The sequence below is a fragment of the Ailuropoda melanoleuca genome, chromosome 1, assembly GCF_002007445.2.
Source record: "Ailuropoda melanoleuca isolate Jingjing chromosome 1, ASM200744v2, whole genome shotgun sequence".
NCBI lineage: Eukaryota > Metazoa > Chordata > Mammalia > Carnivora > Ursidae > Ailuropoda > Ailuropoda melanoleuca.
In genome coordinates this window covers 142,213,847-142,233,435 of record NC_048218.1, presented here as the reverse complement: position 1 = coordinate 142,233,435, position 19,589 = coordinate 142,213,847, and the positions used below count along the sequence as shown (strand labels likewise).

The window sequence follows — 19,589 nt, the reverse complement described above, 5'->3', positions numbered from 1 at the left end:
GGAGCCACCCTGAAGGGGCTCCCACAGGCTAAATCAGGAACAATTTAAACAGCAAAATAAGTAATAGTAACAAATCACAACAAATTAAATAAAATAGAAATCCATGAGTCCTTACTGATTTAATAAACAATTAAGTGGGGGAGAAAGGAAAGCTCCACTTCACAATAAAATCCCAACTAATACAAGTAGAAGAAATAAGAGAGTGATATCATTTGGCAATCATCATAGAAGTGGTTAATTAAGGTAAGAGTCTTCACTGATAGCCACATTAAGGCTAGTGACTAGAGACTCTTGATGAGAAACAAGATGCTGGCATAATTTTGAAATACCTCTCCACAAATACTGATCAAATACAAAAGGATACCAAAATGATCGACGTTTTTTAATTAATTAATTTGACAGAGAGCAAGCCAGCGAGAGCACACAAGCGGGGGGGATGGGGGATGGGCAGGCAGTAGAGGGCAAGGAAGAAGCAGGCTCTCAGCTAAGCAGGGAGCCTGACCCAGGGCTTGATCCCGGGCCCTGGGATCATGACCTGAGCCGAAGGCAGACGCTTAACCCACTGAGCCACAAAGGTGCCCCTGATCGATGTTTTAATCATCAGCAGTGGCAAGGCTGACATCATATGCCTCTGGATACAAAGTGCTAAGAAGAGCACAGACCCATTTCTGTGGTATTCCTGCCAGGAATGCATGAACTGACTGGAGTCACGAGGAAATATTACATGAACCTAGGCTGAGGGTCATCCTACAGAATGTTGGGCCTTGTACTTTCTAAAACTGTCATGGACACAAAAGAGGGAAAAATGAGGCTGAAGAAGTCTGAAGAAACATGATGACTAAATACAACATGTATTCCTGGATAGAATCCTGGACCAGAAAAGAAAGAGATATTGTTCCAACTGTCGATGAAATATGAACAGGTTCTTGGACTAGGCAACAGTGTTGTACCAATGCTTATTTTCTGATTTAAAGGGTTATATGTTGGTTATATGAGAGGGCCTTGCTTTTGAAAAAATAGACACTAGAGTTTACAGGTGATGATACACCATGTTTGCTGCTTACTTCAAAAGGTTCAGAAAAAGACTATAATAATGGGTATGTATGCATGTATTTTTACACACATATACTCATATGTATGTAATGTATGTATGGAAACAGAGAGAAAGGCAATAGAAGAAATGCAGTAAAATATAACAATAGTGAAATCTGAGGGAAGGGGATATTGGTGTTCTTTACCCTGTTCTAGTATCTTTCTGTAAGTCAGAGGAAGTCATCTTTTCTGTAAATCATCTTTTCTGCCCAAGGTTAGGAAATAGAACAAAAACCCTGGCTTAAAATGGTTATTTACAAACTTTCCTTTACAATACTTTGAGGGGATAGATTAAGAAGGAAGACAATGTTTTTATGCTTATTTGGAGAAGAGCATCTCAGTGTTTTTAAATGAAGTTCCCTTCTCTTCATGCATTTTCAATAGGCATTTTACAGTTCAATCAAGAAAGGAATCTTTGGGGCACCTGGGTGGCACAGCGATTGGTTAAGCGTCTGCCTTCGGCTCAGGGCGTGATCCCAGCGTTGTGGGATCGAGCCCCACATCAGGCTCCTCCACTATGAGCCTGCTTCTTCCTCTCCCACTCCCCCTGCTTCTTCCTCTCCCACTCCCCCTGCTTGTGTTCCCTCTCTCGCTGGCTGTCTCTATCTCTGTCAAATAAATAAATAAAATCTTTAAAAAAAAAAAAAAAAAGAACAGAATCTTGACTTACTCATCTTTACGGTCCTAGCACCTAACACACTTATAATTTAGTTATTGTTATATACTTGAACAGGAACTCCCAATATTGTTCCAATCAGAAAATAGTGACCTGAGTATCAAGAATTCTGCTACATGGAAAGGAAAAAACTGTGTCAAGTTAAAATATGTCTGACTGGGGACAGGAAAACATAGGATTACCTTTCTTAGGAACTTGAAGGAGGAATATTATCTGTTCTATAGTTCTAAAAACAGAGTGTGTGTAACCAGTGGCAAAGGCCTTAACCTCAAGAATGGCAAACTGTTGAGATTTTATGTTAAAAACAAAACAAACAACAAAAACAGAATAAAATGTTTAGAATACAAATGAGGTTTTTGGAGAAAATAGTTGACAGTGGAAGATCATCTTTTAAAAAAATGTGAAGAGGGTCTGAAAAATGATTAGACTGAACTATATCAAATTGCTGGTAAAGCATATATTCTAATAGATGAGCAAGATCATTTTTAAATCTGAAGGAATACATTTTCATTGTAGAAACCAAAACTCTCCAGAATTAGACGGTTGTCACAATTAAACTCAAAAAGCTGAATAGATTTCATATAGCTTAACACCCTATCTTTCCTGGAGAATACACACATTTTTAAATATATTTTATAAGTTGTTGGTCCCATTGCTGAGCTAGAAAAAAAAAGTTACATATGCCTGAAGATCTATATTACAGTTAACCATAATAACTTCAGAACTGTCTTTTCTAAAGTTTCAACAACTACTGAATATTACATTGACAGTATATAATGCATGCACTTTAGAAAATAAATGATATTAATACCTTAGGAAATGAAAATCTATTCAAAGCATTATTAGAGAATTAAAAATTGCTATAACTATATTACAACTTCTTTTTCTTATGGAGGAATCTTAAGGTTGAATCTTCTCTAGTATACTATATGAGTAAAATAACATTCAGCATTACTTTAAATCAGAATCTGTATGGTTTTTAAACGGAGATAAAATATTTTTTAGGACTGTTGTAAGAACTGAATGAAATTATGTATATAAAGCATTTAGCACGGCAGCTAGTACAAGTGAAGCACTCGTAAATGGCATTTAATGTATTTATTCTTATAGAAAGGATATGAAACCCCCAAATACACTAAAGTGACTTCAAAACCTATTAGAGATGTCTGTAAAGGCAGATGGACAGAATCACAGTTAAACATCTAGACTGCCAAATTCAATGAGGAAAGCAACTATAATTTATTTATACTTGTAATCCCAGAATCTAACATAGTGCCTGGCACACACAGTAGGCATTCAATAAAGGTTTACCGAAATGAAGTGAGTATGAAAGTATGTTATCTCAAAGGAGAAAAAAAGGTAGTCTGAGATTGTCTGAAAAATAAACTTAGAGTCCAAAAATTATTATTCCCTAAGCAAGTCACTTAGAGAAAGGAAATAAAATACATCAGCATTTTTAAAACCATACACAGAAACTCTTCTCAGACTGGTCTTTTAAATAATGATTGAGCCATTTTCAAATCTGTTTTGGCAAATGTGTCATATATAAGTCTAAGATTACAGAAAAGTATTTTAAAACTTCATCTAAATAAATGTTGTGTTTATCCTCAAAGAGTAAAATTTCATCCAAATAAATGTTGTGTTCATCCTCAAAGAGGAAGAAAGCACCCAAAGCACTGAGGAATCTTTTCTAACTTCCATTCAAGGAGACTCAGATGAGCTTAATTCAAGTTCTTCAATCTATTTATATATGAAAATTAGCTTGAACTTTCACTTACAAGTACACTGTAAATACACAGATTTCACTTTCACAGGTTCAAATGCACACTCCAGAAAAGGAAGAGGAAAGAAAGAAAATCAGCTCTCTCAAAAATGGGCAGTGCTATAGGAGTACAAAAGAGTAACTAAAAAAATTTTTGTCTCAGCAGCCACCTGTTAGAACTCACCCTTATGGCATAATCTGCATGGTTTTGGAACATTTTCATATTGAAAATTCAAAATTCCCAGTGCAGCTGGCAAGGGAAAAAGTGTAATATGAAAATACAGTGCTATTTTCCCCAGACTACCTCTAAAGACAACAGGGATCAATAGACTTCAACAACAACAACAACAAAAGACTCTACCAGGTTATGGCCAATTACCTCACTCACATTTGAAAACTCATCAATTTTCTGAAAAGCAAAACCACACCTGTAATAATACACTCAACTCTGTACAACACTTGGCTTCTGAAACAAGCCAATAAAGTATACTTCCAGAGGACAGTTGGAGCTACACCTCCTGAGCCTACTTCAAACTAAAATCGGTGAACAATAAAGTTACAAATCAAGTAACAGCTCCAAATCAAGTGCTAAAAGGTTTTGAAAACAACCATAAAAATCATTAAACACATCTACCTTTCTTAACACAATGACTATGTTTTCAGAAAAAAAATAAACCAAGGCTACCAGTTTACATTACAGAACAGTTTACAGAATAGTAACAAAGAACTGCAATATGCAGAGCAAAATTATTCTTAAATTACTATTTACTTCCTATAGTGCCCTGGAAAGTGTCATCATCATGAAGGCATATTAAGAGCTGTTGTTCAGTCACTGACAGCATTACAATTATTTTTTAATCTAATTTCTGGAAAGTTCTGTAGTGGCAGTTTAAAAAGCAAACTAAATTCAAAAAGAAAAAATGCCTAGCCTGAAATCTGGAAATACACATTGAAGATATTCAGTTAATTTCTTTTTTTAAACTAAGAAGCAGTAAGGTCATAGGCACAAGTGTGTAACGTGTAGGTGGCTGATTTAAATCAGTAAAAAACGTCTCTCTGAAATTAACGACTTAGTATCTTACCAAATACAATCTGACATGATCTTTAAAAATCACTTTAGAGTTTTTTAACCACTAACAATGCAAAACTTTCCAATACAAAATTTTCCACATCATACACACACACACACACACACACACACACACACACACTTACTTCGTAAACTAAGAACTAAATGTAAATCCAAAACACTAAAAATCTAAAGACATAAAAACAATGGAACTATTAGACCTTTGTTTTTACATTCATTTCTTAGCTACTAGCAAAGCTATTCTGGAATGGGTCTTCATTCCAATACAAGATTATTTAATATGCCAATTCCGTATGAATAGCTTGTGAGACTAATTCTTAAAACCTCTTCAGGAGACGCTTAATTACAGCTCTAGTTCCAATTTCCTGCAACTCAAACAGCAATGTACATTAAAGAGCTTATACACAGTTAAGAAGGAATTGGAGTGAAGGTCCAGGGAGCGACCCACTCTTTTGTTTTGGTGGCAGACGCTGCAAAAATAAAGGTCCATCAGAGCTATCTGCACCTATCCCCACCCATTACAACGATGCAAAGCACTTTCATTCATCCGTTCAAGACCCTCTTGCCCAAGAGATCCGCCGAACCCGTGGCTTCCCACGTCTCAAAAGATGGGCGGAGGAGGTTGCGAGGTCTGGGATATAGACAGAAAGAGAGGGAGGACACATCTTTGAGGACAGAGGGACAATGAGATGCATCTGGTTGGGGAGGATGGGACGCGCCACTGAGACCTGCAAATTCGCTGGGAGAAAAGCCCCACAGGACCAACAGAGGGTACTGCCTGTTCAAGGATAGGGATAGAGAGGGGTACAATTCTCTACAAGAGGAAGGAGACACACTAGTGGGAGACCCGTGAGAGCGTGAACTAGGCAGCGCTGAACTCGGAGCCCAAAAAGGGTTGAGATAGCCTCATATACACTCGTACGGTGAAGATGAGACTTACGGTTACTTCCCAGGCTGAGGGTAAGGGTCGGGTGGACCCCGCAGCTCTGCAGTTCTGCCACCGCCGTGGCCGCCTCTGCCTCTTGCGCTGAGCAGGTGACCTCAGGTACCCTCCCCGCCCCACCCACCCAGGCGGGCGCCCCCTCCTCGCCCGCCCGGGTGCGCCGGCTGGGCAGAGGCTGCTGGGGTTGAGGGTGCGCACTAGAGGCCCACGAGGAACACTGCGTGAGACGGAGGCGCCCGCGACGAGGTTCAGACTGGGCGGGTGCCCCCCATCCCTCTCTGGCCGCCGCGCCGCCTCACTCAAGGGAGGGGAAGAGGGGGCGGTGGCTTTTGCCTCCGCCTCGCGGTCAAGTCCCGCTCATGCTCAAGCCTTGCGCGCGCGCACGCAGCCCGGGCCGCCCTCCTCCCCTCCCCCGCCGCCGGCTCAGCCGCTGGCGTGCTGGCCGGTGCTACCCCTGTCCTCGAGCCGCCGCCACCAACCCCAGACAGCCCGCAGCCCCAGCGGGAAGCAGCAGGAACGGCAGCAGCTCGTCCGTCGACCCGGAAGCTCTTCCGCCGCCAACCGCGACGCTGCAAAGGGTGTAAACCCGGAAGTGATTTCCTCGCCCCGGTATCGGCGGGATGGAAAGCAAAGGCCTTTGAAGACCTGGAAACCCCTTATTTTGGGAGAGGGTGATATCGTGCTGAGGTGCGAGGAGAGGGAAGGACGATAAAGAACTAGTCAGCAAGAGTTTCTCTGAGTCCAGAGACCGGGCTCTTGAGGCGCGTTTTGAGAAGCGCGGCCGAACACGCCAGGCGGCTTCTGGTGGCCACCAAGGGTTTTCCTGTTACAGGAAGTTAGGCCTGGCTGCTGGGAAACAGAAGGGAAGGAGGAATGAGAAAGCGGTGACGGCACCCCGCCCCGCAGGTGACTGTCCCACCCAGTGAGTTGAATGTAGCGGCCCCGGAGGTGCTCCGCCGCCCTCACGGGTGAGACGAGGAGGAGCGAGAACCAGACTCCAGCGAGAGAAAACAGAGGTGGGAGGCTGAAGTATCTCCACATCTAGTTTCTCCAGGCAAGGAATTTATTTCTTACAAGCAGTAACAAAGAAGCCAAAGCTACTCTTGGGGTGGCAGCTCTTTGAGCAGAGGCGTGCACGTCTTTTCCTGGTAGTGGACGTTGATGGGTGGTGACAGAGGAAAAACTTAGGCAGATTGTTTATTTTTGTCATTTCAGGGAAAGCTATTCACAACTTGTCATTCCAGCTCAACTCGCCTCTACACTTCTTTCCATCTTTTGAGGCTTTTGGCTTTCTTTGCTTTTTATTGGTGGTGTTTTTTATCTTCAAAAGAAATCTTTGATGTAGCTGGCCTCGGAATCTCACTCCCATTCCCTTCTCACTCTCTTGGAGAGCTTGTGTGCTTTCAGTTTGTTTGCAAATGCGTCTTTATCTCTGCATCTACAGTCTCTTAACTGCTTTGATGGCCTCATCTTATTTGGGGGAAATGCCAAAAATACAAGTATGTTTTTTTTTAACAATATAAAAACAATTCGCTCCATGATCTTTGCCTCTTAACCCCATGCTACCGTATTAGTTGGTTCCCTTAGAATTGGGTTGCAGAACTACAGCAGCAGCTGATATAGAGCATATTTAGATACGCTACGTATGAAATCATGATCCTCCAAATAACCTTAAATAACCTTGGTGTTCACTGTGGGATTTCATTTGGTTCCCAATGCCAGTTATTACTTAGTTCCTTCTCTGTTAGCCGAATTCAGTGTAATTGCCTTCAAAAGCAATTTGAAGATTATTAAATATCTTAAATTACAGAACAGAATGTCACTTAACAGAAAGTCTTTGAAAATTATCAGTGACACCTGTTGACCCTGGTAACTGATGAATTGGTTGGAGGGGACAAGGAGAAAGAAAGCTGACTTAAAAGTAGCACGGATGGCTCTCTCCTATTCTACTTTATTAATATGTCCTCCTCTCTTTGTAGCAAAAGGATGAGATTTTTATGGTCAGCAAATCCCTGTAGAGGAATTCTTACTGACATTTAGTCTCCCATTTCTTCTTGTTAATGTTATAATGCTTTACAATAGTGAATTGTTCTAGGAGAATGTGGAAGGATCAAGTAACTTAGCTACTTCACCTCAGCTTTTTTTTCTTCTATAAAATATGGATGATAATATCTACCTTCATTAGGTTTAGGGGGAATAAAATGAATATATGTAAAGCACTTAGCATAGTGTATAGCACATAATCGCTGTAGGTGTTAGCTATTCACATTATTTTAAAAACATTAAATGTTATATTCAGAAAACAAAAGCAATAAAAACTTAAGGACAACTTGATAAAATCACTTTGGCTGGAGGGAATAAAATATGCTTTATCAATGATTTTTAACCATGTGGACAGAAAGGTTTTGTGGGCTTGGCTTGGTTAATTAAAGTTGACATGGGTTTAAAAGATTGAGAACCATTGCTTAAGGGTGGAAGAAGGTGGGTCATTTTCTGTCTCACGAACATTTGACAGAGACCTAAGATAATGTCCCATTTCTTTGTTTTTATTTATGAAAATACACTTTCTGATCATTGCTGGTAATTTCTATTGGCATGTACTTTGCAAACTGGTAAATCCTCTTGTCAGCTTTGACATCTGCTTGTTAAATTTACAATACCCATATTCACATACTGAATCTTCTCTTTTTCTCTGGTGTAAAAGGCTTTAGTTTGTTCGTCAGTACTCAATATAGCAAATGATTTTATTGAAGATACAATTTATGTTTTGTTAAACAGGACTGTCTGGTATAGCAAAGAAATGTTAACAAGCCTGCCCCATGGGGACTAAATGACATTTGCACTCCTCATCTTTCCCAGTCATAGTGATAACCAGAAATGTCCCTACATAGTTTCAAATGATCCCAGGTAGGGTACCCCAATTGAGAACCACTTCTGCATATTTGTAAGGCCTCATTGCTTGGAACATTATCATTTATACCTAAGCATTTTTCAGAACAGAATGAGCCATAACAAAATGTCACCTATTTCCTATACTTAGTCATTTGAAACTTTATCTAAAATTCAGTCTAAACATATTGCTAACTTTAGTACTACCTTTCTCTATTATTTTTAGCTCGTTATTATTTTCTAGTCCCTCTGCATGTGTTTCTGCTTTAGCAGTTTTGCCTTGATATATTAGTAACTTTTATTTTTCTCCTAACTCAAGCCTTTGTTTTCTTCTTTCATGTTACAGGGAATATGTATATTTCAAATATTCAAGTAGGAATATTTCTTGAAAATCAATTGTTAGAATCTTTCAGGGATATGTTTACATTAAATGGTATAAAAGCATAATACCATAATCCTCACGATTATGCCTTTTTCTATTAATCATATTTGTTTATCTTTTAAAAGCTAAGTGTACTGTGGAGTACTAAATATTCCAGAGAATGATGAGTTAAAATTAATAAAGCATTTTCCCAGATTTTTTTAAAATATAAGTTGATAGTACAGGAATTGATTGCTTTAAATTGTGTTTAGAAAACTAAGGATTACTTGATTTCTCTTTTAGGTGCTTAATAGAAAAAAAGGTTTGTGCAATTATGCTACATTTGTTATATGGTGTATTCACAATACAGTGTCTTTTTTTTAAACAAGGAAGGTAGTGCTTGAAATACAAATGGTTGTTGGAAATTCCTCAATGGATACTTAAAATTAGTTTTGGGGGAAAAGTGTGTGTGTAAAATATATATTAGGAAGAAAACGTTGGAATTATCTAGGGAACTGATAATGGAAATGGGAAATATTCATAAGTCAACATCAGAAAGATTTTATCCACTGACCGCATGTTTTTGACTCTGTGATAGGTGTCTCCAAGGAAAGTTATAAGGTATACTTTAGCTTATCCAAATGTCAAATATCAAAGTTCTTTCTAAAGATTTTGGAAAGAATGTCAATGGCAGCTGCCTATTTCCAGCTTCCAGACTATTAACAATATGACATTTACTTGTGTTATTTATGGAAAATAAGTGTGTAGTATTCCAAATCACTATTTCAGGTCATTATTTGCGTAGTATTTAGTAGACATTTTATAATCATATCACTTTTTTTTAGGTCCAAAAGGCAGATTATTATGCAGTTAACATACAAAAGTATGTATCTCCAATAAAATTTTTTTACCTTTCACAGAAAAGGAAAAAAGGACCAAGAGGAAATCTGAAAATTATAAAGCTAAGGTTTTGAATAGTTCAGGATTAAAATGCAGTCATCTCTGGCTTGCCTTTTAGGTAGTACATATATTCCAAGATAGAAAAACAAACGTGTTATTTTTAAAATTGTTTTTTGAAGTGATTATGTTGATTATATGTCTCTTAATATTTCAAGGGATTTCTGTGTTTGTTTTGTAAAGCAATGGGAAATTCAGAAAACATAGAAGATGCGTACGTTGCTGTTATTCGTCCAAAGAATACTGCCAGTCTCAATTCTCGGGAATACAGAGCTAAGTCATATGAAGTGAGAACAATTTACTAACATTTGATTTGCTACCATTGAATGCCATTTTCATTTACATAAAGTCTTATCATATCTTCTAAATTCTTGTTGACAACCTAGATCTTGAAAATGTAGAATTGATGTTCCTAGATCTCTGCCCATCACTGTCTTTTTGTCTGTTGCATGCCTTTTGACCATTTTTCTACTGATTGATAGGTATAAATTATTAGATATTAAAAGTAGTCCTTTGAGTCTTCCTTATAACGTATAGATTTAGTTTTAGTGCAGTTTATGAAATGGCTCTCAAAAATTAAAAAAAATTTGCAGAAGTCCGCTCATTCCAAATTCCAATGTAAATATTGTTCTTGGTTACTTCCCTAAAGAACTCTTTTTAACAGTTCATTTTAAAATATCTTTGTACCTTTAATTAAAGTTTTAAGCAATTAAGTTACTTCTCTGTAGTCCTCAATTGTATTAAATATATTAGTAAACGTTATTGAAGCCAAAACCCCCACCCAGAAAACCCTGAAACAGAATTATCTTTTCTATGCAGCAGATTCCAAGCATCATAGAATACTTCTAATCTAACCTAACTCCAACTAATTTCTCTAACACTTTGCTCAAATTGCTTTTTTAAGGTTAGTTATCTGAAACCTATTAAAGGATATTGCAGAGGCTCTCAGGAGGCTGCTGCTTCAGCAGTGCTCTGGTTTACTAGTTCTCAATCCTGGCTGCACCATTTAATCATCATTAAAACTTCCAGTACTGGGTCCGCACTTCCCAGACATTCTGATTTAATAGGTCTAAGATGAAGCTAGACATTGCTATTGTTCTAAAAGCTTCCCAGGATATTCTAATATAAGGCTGGAGTTAAGAAAGACTGCTGGCTTATTATATTCTAGGGCAAGTAAACTTTATTTTAAAACTTCTTTCTTTAAATTTTTCTCATCTAAGATTTTGTTGCATGAAGTTCCCATTGAAGGACAGAAAAAAAAGAGAAAGAAAGTTTTGTTGGAAACTAAACTTCAAGGCAACAGTGAAGTAACACAAGGCATACTGGATTATGTAGTAGAAACCACCAAACCAATTTCTCCTGCAAACCAGGGTATTAGAGGTAGGAAACCTTTTTTTTTTTTTTTTAAATAGAGTTTGCTTTAAGTGCTTGTAGAGAAAGATATTTTTAAAAATATATTAAGATCAGTTTCTTTTGGGTTGTGTGGCTACCTCAGTTGTTAGAGTGTGCGACTTTTAATCTTGGAGTTGTGAATTCAAGTCCCATGTTGGGTTTAAGATTACTTAAGAATAAAATCTTTAAAAAAAAGAAAGGGGGGATCAACTTCTTTTTATGTTCCCTTCCATTTAAAAAAAAAAAAAAACCTGAGGGGTGCCTGGGTGGCTAAGTCGGTTAGGTATCCACCTCTTGGTTTTGGCTCAGGTCATGATCTTGGGGTTGTGAGATCCAACTGCCTCCCGCTCCACACTTAGCAAGGAGTCTACTTGAGATTCTCTGCCTCTCCCCCCCCACACCCCACTTTCACGGGCATGCACTCTCTCTCTCACTCTCAAATAAATAAGTAAAATCTTCAAAAGAAAAAAACTTGAAAAAGACTCAGAAAACTTCTTTTAAGGTGTAGCAAAGTCCTTCAAGAAATAACTTGACTATGGGGGGCCTCGGTGGCTCAGTCAGTTAAGTGTCTGCCTTTGGCTCAGGTCATGATCTGGGGTCCTGGGATCTGGTCCTTGTCCCTCATCCTCTGCCTGCACCCCCACCCCAGCTCGTTCTCTCTCTCTCTCTCAAATAAATCCTAAAAAAAAAAAATAACTTGACTGTAATGTTTTTTTAATATGAAAAATAGTTAAAAGAATTGCAGTGTTAACGATTTGTTCAGTAGAGATAGGAAACCAAAGAATGGCTTGCAAACAAAGAGAAAATATAAATCGCTTTTGCTAGAGGTATAGTTCTCTAGTTAAGTATCTTTGAACTACTATTTTTATTTCTCTACTTCAGGATAGGGGTAAGCTCTGTAACTAAGTGAAAGTTAAGATTCATGGATTAAAATCCTATAAGTTGCAAGGTAGCAGAGGTTTCTTCCTGTTTGGTCACAGGAAGAAGACCCTTTTCAAAGAGCCAAACTGAATTACTGAAGCATTAACCTTGAAAGGTTGAGGCCACATTTAAAATGTTAGGTAATATATAGCCTAGGAAACTGTTTAAAAATTAATGATAATTTTCTCAGGCTGTAGCCTCATAAGAAGTGGGTAGCAGTTAAAAGTTAGAGAAATTATAAACTATATCCAAGATTCAGGCATTATTATTAAGAAGCTAAAGCTAATTTCAGTCACATAGCTGTTGAAAACAGTTGTTGAGAAGGTAAGACATACCTCTCTATGCCTACTTTTTGGTTTTTTAAAGCTTATTTTTTGTTGTTGTTGTTGTTGTTGTTAATCTTTCTACAGATTGACTAATTCATCTGTTTCAGTAAAAGTCTTTGTTGCAGAGATAGGGCTGAATCCTGTGATTCGAGTTATTATTTTGGGTGTTATGTAGAGATAGCTAAACTGTAAGCCTCTGATTCATAATTTTTGAGGTATCATTCACCATTTTTTACCTTTCCAATAGGTAACCCTCCCCAATAGGGCCTGAATGGTTGGAGCTCTAGCATTATAACTCAAGATTAAAATAAGTTAGTGTATAAATTTACAGATCTTTGGTATAAATTCCGAGTCCCACAAAGAGAATCTCCTTTTCCTAATTATCAGATTGACTTTTTAATAAAATGATCTATAGCTAAAAAGGGGACTATCTTTATGGGTGATCTAGGCATGTAAATGGCTCTTTTTGGATGCCACAAATTTGTCAGTCTTTTCTACCTCAGTCTGGGCCTTCTCTGATAAATTTTCATCTAGACTTGTTTTACTATTGCTAAATTGTTATAGTATTCAGCATATATCCTGAGATCAAATTCCTGAGACATATATCCAAATCACATATTTGAGCTAAGACAGACAAGTCATAATTTGCTATGAATTAGCCAAACTCTGTCACTTGGTCCATTCACCCAGAAGGGGGATGGCAGTGGTGTCAGTGTTAATAAAAATGTCCTTTGGCCCAGAGAAAAGGGTAGTACTCTTAGAAGATTTTCTGGCAGGTTTTAATAAAAGAAATTAACCGAACTAATTATATTAATGAACTATACCAGATCCTGACTATCCTATTTCTTGGGTTTTCCTAAGTATGAACTATTTCATAGAGTAATAGGATTCCTTATATAAGCATCACATGAAAATCACAAATGACTTTATAATAGCAGTGGTTATTCCTTACCTTTTTGTGCAGTGGCATTGTATCGTTTGTAAAGCACCACCACACTTACTTATTACTGAAATTCTGAAATTGGTCCTGTGAGTTGGTATATGGTCATTTTCACATCTGTAAGTGGAAATGCACATATAGGTGGTTATCAGCTAAAATCATATTCCCATTAGTAGAGGAACCCTCATTTCCCAACTTGTAGTCAGTGCTTTTATTTTTCCCCCTACAAAAGATCTCATTACATCTATAATTTGCAAAGTAGGCAGTTAAACAGTGGGTCAGAACTGGGTTTAGGGATGCAGCAAGGCAGAAAAGATTAAGTGGGACAAAGCCTCAGGTTAGACAAAAGAAATTGCCTCTGAAATGAGATGTTATTCTGTATCTAACACTTATATTTTCTACAAATGTCCAATTTGTAAAATAATTGTTTGGGGGCTATACTAATAATGGCCATGATAATCACAAATATTGACTCTATTATTTTGTACATAAGTAAAGCTGCTTGAACTCATATTATCTACCTGTCCAAAGAAGGCATCCAGCCAGGCATTCCTACTTGGGTCAGGAACAAGGTTCTATATCTTGGAGTGGGAAGATTGGAAGGGTTGACGAAAATCATGGCAAAGGTGTCTAGATGAGAGGTTTTCAAGTGCATGACTTGAAGGTTTTTATTTATAGCTCCCTTGCGGCCAAATCGGGAAAAACAGACTAAGAGTGGAGGTTACAATTCAGAACAGTAGTTCGTAGCCCAATCAGATTTTAACAAAAACTGAAACTGAAGGGCCACCTAGGTGGCCCAGTTGGTTAAGCATTTGCCTTTGGCTCAGGTCATGGTCCCAAAGTTCTGGGATTGAGCCCCCTGTCAGTCTCCCTGCTCAGTGGGGAGCCAACTTCTCCCTCTCCCTTTGCCCCACCCCCCTGCTTGCATGGGCTTGGATGCTCTCTCTCTCATGCTCTCTCAAATAAATAAAATCTTAAAAAAAAAACCAAAAACTGAAATTGAGGGTAGAAGTTGAATGTTAAATGAAGAGCTACTAAACTTTAAGACTTTGCAACTTATGGGGCACCTGGGTGGCTCAGTCAGTTGAGCATCCAGTTCTTGATTTTGGCTTAGGTCATTATCTTAGGGTTGTGGGATCCAGCCCCAAATCAGGCTCCCTGCTCAGCGGGGAGTCTGCTTCTCCCTCCTCCTCTGCCCCTCCCCCCCTTGTGCTTGAGTGCACTCACTCTGTGTCTCAAATAAATAAATAAAATCTTAGAAAGAAAGAAAGAAAGAAAGAGAAAAAGAAAAAAGCAAGCAAGCGAGCAAGCTTCTCTTCTAGTGAGTCAAGACCAGGATCATAAATCTACTGGTTCGTTGTCTACAGAATGATGTGCATTAATCTCAGAATGAACAGTTTTTATTAGGGCATATAATAAATTGGTTGTTTATATATTTTAACTCCTCTTAATGCTGCCTTTTAAAAAATTTTCTAGTACTCCAGAAAAAAGGGGGGGGCAAACCAAAAAACACTCTTAACAATAGAGAACAAACCAATAGTTACAAGGGGAGGTGGGGGGTGGGATGGGCGAAATAGGTGAAGGGGTTAAGAGTATACTTATCTCGATGAGCACTGAGTAATATATGGAATTGCTGAATTGCTATATTGTATACCTGAAACTAATAACAACACTGTATATTAACTGCACTGGGATTAAAATAATTTTTTTTCTAATTCTCAAGGTAATTTATAAAATTTAAAAGCCCATTCATTATTTTTATCTTTACTGATTTTTAAAAATGGTTAGGAAAGCGAGTGGTACTAATGAAGAAATTTCCTCTGGATGGGGAGAAGATGGGAAGAGAAGCAGCATTATTTATTGTTCCATCAGTTGTCAAAGGTAAAGAGTCTAAGTTTTATGAATCTTTATGTAATTTAGATGCTAAGTTAAAGTCTACTGAGGAATTTAGTAACTTGCATTCATAGTTACTACTATAATACTGTTTTAAAATACTTATTTTTCAGTTAGTAGTTAAGATGAGGAAATTTATTACTTAAAAAAAGGTATTTGATTTCAGAGTAATATTCAGCCTTCTGGACTAAACAGTAATGTTTTTGTTTCTGGTTTTAAAAATAGAATAAAGAAGTGAGGAGGGAAGCCATAGTTGAAATTAAAAATTTTCAGGTTATAATAAGGGATTTTTTGAAGGATATGACTAGAAATAGCTATTTCAGTACTTTGGAACATTAACAGGACCTATCTGGTATTTGGCACGAGAAAGTGTTAATAATAGCTCTAAAATACTCAGCCTGACAGCCTTGGTAATATTTAAAGAATTTAGATCCAATGTCAAAATTTAATTTGAGCCTTTGACATCCTGGAATAATTGGAAAATACTAAATTTCAGTGCAGACCTTGCAGCCTACTAATTTTGTGCCTTTGGGCAAATCACCTGTAAGCCTCAGCTCTATTTGTAAGATAGGTATCTGCTTCTACTAGGTTCATTGTGCTGGAAGAATTCAATGAGGATTTAGATGTGAAAACCACTTTGGAAACTAAATTTGGAGTACTGACCTCCTATAAGGCAGTAATAATACTGATGATAATTTAGTGACCCAGTCTGGATATGCCATCAGCATGCTGCTGACACAGTACTTATATGTATTTTATTAGCCAGCTCTAGCATTCCAGATATATATTTTTTTCCCCAGCCATACTTAGGCTAAAAAGTACAATATTTTAAGTGGCGTTGGAAATCTTATTAATCAGAGTTTTACAGTATTGTTGAAGAAGAGAAAGAGGAAACAATTTCTGCAATCCTCCAAGAATATAGGTCTTCTAATTCCAAATGGATAAGGTCACAGAACTGGTCATCAGTTTAATCAAGGTCTTCTATATCCAAATCTAAAACAATTCGTTACACTTAACTACTTTTTAAAATATACTATAGAATTTTAAATGAAAAACATGCAGTTGTAAACCTTTTATATGATGGCATTTTTCATTTTCTTTTTCAGATAATACTAAATATACGTATACTCCAGGATGCCCAATTTTTTACTGCTTACAAGATATTATGCGAGTCTGTAGTGAATCCAGCACTCATTTTGCTACACTTACAGCAAGGATGTTAATAGCTTTGGATAAGTAAGAAATGCCACTAAAAATATGTTTTTAATAAATCCAATACAGGTTCATAGTAGAAATTAGCTCTGACAGAACAGAAGAAAATAATAAAATTAATAATATACGTATGTAACACACGTTAAGTTTTTGAAGTACAATATAAAAATGAAAAGCCCCAAAGACAAAATTGTCCTGGTTTGCTTGCAACAACTAAACTTTTTTCAAAAATGACAAAGACTGTCCTGGATTAAGAATGAAGATTCCTTGTTACAAAACTAGATTTAGTTTTTTTGTTTTTTTTTTAATTTTCAAGTTGAGTTACCACTGTCTTTATATCCCCTCCTATTCTGCACTAGTTCCCTTATTTCCATCCTTCCTCACTATTTTAATAGAACTAATTATGTCTTTAAAAATAGTTAATCTTAGGAAACAAACTGAGGGTTGCTGGAGGGGAGGGAGGTGAGGGAGATGGGGTAACTGGGTGATGGACATTGGGGAGAGTATGTGTTGTAATGAGCACTGGATATTATATAAGACTGATGAATCACAGACCTGTACCCCAGAAACAAATAATACATCAAATCTTAATTTTAAAAAATAGTTAAATAAGTGAATGACTGTGTTGCCTGGGTGGCTCATTTGGTTAAGCGACTGCCTTCAGCTCAGGTCATGATCCTGGAGTCCCAGGATTGAGGCCCCCATCGGCCTCACTGCTCAGTAGGGCGTCTGCTTCTCCCTCTGACCCTCCCCCCTCTCGTGCTCTCTCTCTCTCTCTCTCTCTCTATCTCTCTCTCTCATTCTCTCTCAAATAAGTAAAATCTTTAAAAAAAGATAAGCAAATTACTAAATTTCTCTTTGTTTTCCCTGATTCCGGGTCAAATGGCTCCTCAAGTTGTTCTAACAGATTTAGTATTGAGTTACTCTTAGCAGTGAACAAGCCTATCATGCCTTTGTCCTTCTGTAACTACAGAGCTAATGTCCTGTCCATCTCAGCGGTTCTGATTTTAAAAGTACTTCATGTTTTTTGAAAGGGTTTTTATTATAATGGTATATGCATTTTTTAAAAATAGTGTGCTGTGTCTATTAACAAAACTTTATTAATAAATGAAGTACTTAATGAACACTAGTTAAAAATTTAAAAATCTGAATGTAATATTAGAACGTATCACATCTTAGAGTTTGATGGTCTACTTTTTTCATCTTCATTTTTGAACAAATACTTCTGTGACCTCTTCTTTCTATTTTGCCAGGTGGTTAGATGAACGTCACGCACAATCTCACTTTATTCCAGCTTTATTCCGACCTTCTCCTCTTGAGCGGATAAAAACTAATGTCATAAACCCTGCATATGCTACTGAATCAGGTCAGACAGAAAACTCACTACATATGGGCTACAGTGCACTAGAAATAAAGAGTAAAATGTTAGCCCTAGAGAAGGCAGATACTTGTATTTACAACCCTCTGTTTGGATCAGATCTTCAGTATACAAACCGGGTAAGAGTTGAGTGAATTTTGGCTCTGATTTCAAAAGACATTTTATCTGAAATATAATTTTTTTCTAAAGTAAATGTTCCTATTACTAATTGTAAATGTTAAGATGACATCTAGTTAGTTGTATTTAATTAGTTGTATTTAGTTGTATTTATATCTATTAAAGTCAAGAATCTAAAGCTCTTATGGGTTTTTTTTTTTTTTCTGTTTTCCCTTTTTAGGTAGATAAAGTGGTAATAAATCCATACTTTGGTCTAGGAGCTCCAGACTATTCAAAAATCCAAATTCCCAAACAGGAAAAATGGCAGAGAAGCATGAGCAGTGTCACAGAAGACAAGTACTGTTTTGGCTTTACTCCACATTGCTTTTTTAAAACTTACATTATAATGTTAAAATATTGTTTAAAATGATATATGTAATTAGTATGCAGTGTAACCATTGCATAAAAGATTTAGTTTGCAGCTGCTAAGTGACATATGGCTTTCATAGATATGTTTGTTTTGAAACAATTTGAATTTCAACAGTGCTTTAAAAAAAATTTATCTGTTTTTAATGATCAGGGAACGACAGTGGGTAGATGACTTTCCTCTCCATCGAAGTGCCTGTGAAGGAGATTCAGAATTACTAAACCGCCTTCTCAATGAAAGATTTTCAGTCAACCAATTAGATAGTGACCACTGGGCACCCATTCATTATGCATGCTGGTAAATGGATTACTTTTTTTTTTCTTATAAGGAATGAATTCTTAGTTATAAATGTTAGTGCTTCTTTTCAGAACTGTTGTCATTCCAGCCACTTTTTCTCTACCACATTTTGCTTTACGGGCTTCCTATTTAGATCTTTGATTACTGGTGATATGTACCAGTGTTCAGAATTACAAGGTCTGCCCCATGGGAAAAGTATCATTGGTGTTTTAGGCATTACCAAGTCATCCTGTATAATAGCTGATGACTAGCAAGTGTCATTATACAGCCCTAGGTCCCTTATTCACCCTTGTAATTTCTATTGTTTTGTATTGGAGTTACATTAAGTCTGTTTATCCTTACTATAAATTTTACATGAGGTAACTACTTATGATTTGACATCGATCATGTTAGAAAAGTATCCATTTAGTTCTGTGGGAAGCTGTGGCATCAAGAAACTCCCCAAAGCCTTCATTAGAATGAATGTCATTCTTTATTATTACTATTTTTTTTAAGAGAGGGATTAGCTCACAAGACTGGGGTTAGCTGTTTCCACTAGTTGCCCATCGTAGCTCTTGCTCTCCTATTCTTCCTACGTTATAGTAACTCTTCCCCTCAGCTGAGCTGAGTTCTTGCATTTGTGTTCATAGCGGTAGTTAACTGTCAGCTATAGTTTATCCTCTAGAAGGGATGTAATGAAGTTATTTACCATTATTTCTTATGAGAAAGTTGCTTTTGACTTATTGTTTAAACTGATCGTCCTTGGCTAGCTTAAGAAGTGCCTACATTATTCACTGCTTGTTAAATGTCCGCTACTTCTTAGCTGAGCAACATTTAGCAAGATACTTCACTTCTCTGTATCTCAGTTTATTTACCCATATGTAAAGGCATCAATTAGATCATTGCTAAAGTTCTTTCCAGCTCAAAATTCTTTTAATTTCACTGATTCCAAAATTTG

General features: G+C 37.2%; 2 protein-coding genes across 7 annotated transcripts in view; one reads left to right on the top strand and one right to left on the bottom strand.

The window, feature by feature from the left end:
- Positions 1 to 6,069, bottom strand: part of ANKIB1 (ankyrin repeat and IBR domain containing 1) — a 159,644-nt gene extending 153,575 nt beyond the window's left edge. The window contains exon 1 of the mRNA XM_034642389.1: positions 5,561 to 6,069. The gene's annotated coding sequence lies outside the window, so the exon portion shown is untranslated. The remainder of the gene's footprint in view (positions 1 to 5,560) is intronic.
- An 80-nt stretch (positions 6,070 to 6,149) lies between these two features.
- Positions 6,150 to 19,589, top strand: part of KRIT1 (KRIT1 ankyrin repeat containing) — a 37,542-nt gene continuing 24,102 nt past the window's right edge. The window contains exons 1-8 of one of the 6 annotated variants that reach the window (XM_034667667.1): positions 6,150 to 6,250; positions 9,954 to 10,057; positions 10,991 to 11,150; positions 15,138 to 15,230; positions 16,349 to 16,478; positions 17,708 to 17,951; positions 18,170 to 18,285; positions 18,509 to 18,652. In XM_034667667.1, the coding sequence (XP_034523558.1) occupies positions 9,956 to 10,057; positions 10,991 to 11,150; positions 15,138 to 15,230; positions 16,349 to 16,478; positions 17,708 to 17,951; positions 18,170 to 18,285; positions 18,509 to 18,652 (989 nt within the window). In that variant the 5' untranslated portion in view covers positions 6,150 to 6,250; positions 9,954 to 9,955. Of the gene's footprint in view, positions 6,618 to 9,928; positions 10,058 to 10,990; positions 11,151 to 15,137; positions 15,231 to 16,348; positions 16,479 to 17,707; positions 17,952 to 18,169; positions 18,286 to 18,508; positions 18,653 to 19,589 lie in introns of all 6 variants that reach the window. The other 5 variants (XM_019806158.2, XM_011232596.3, XM_019806157.2 and 2 more) reach the window with 5 other exon arrangements.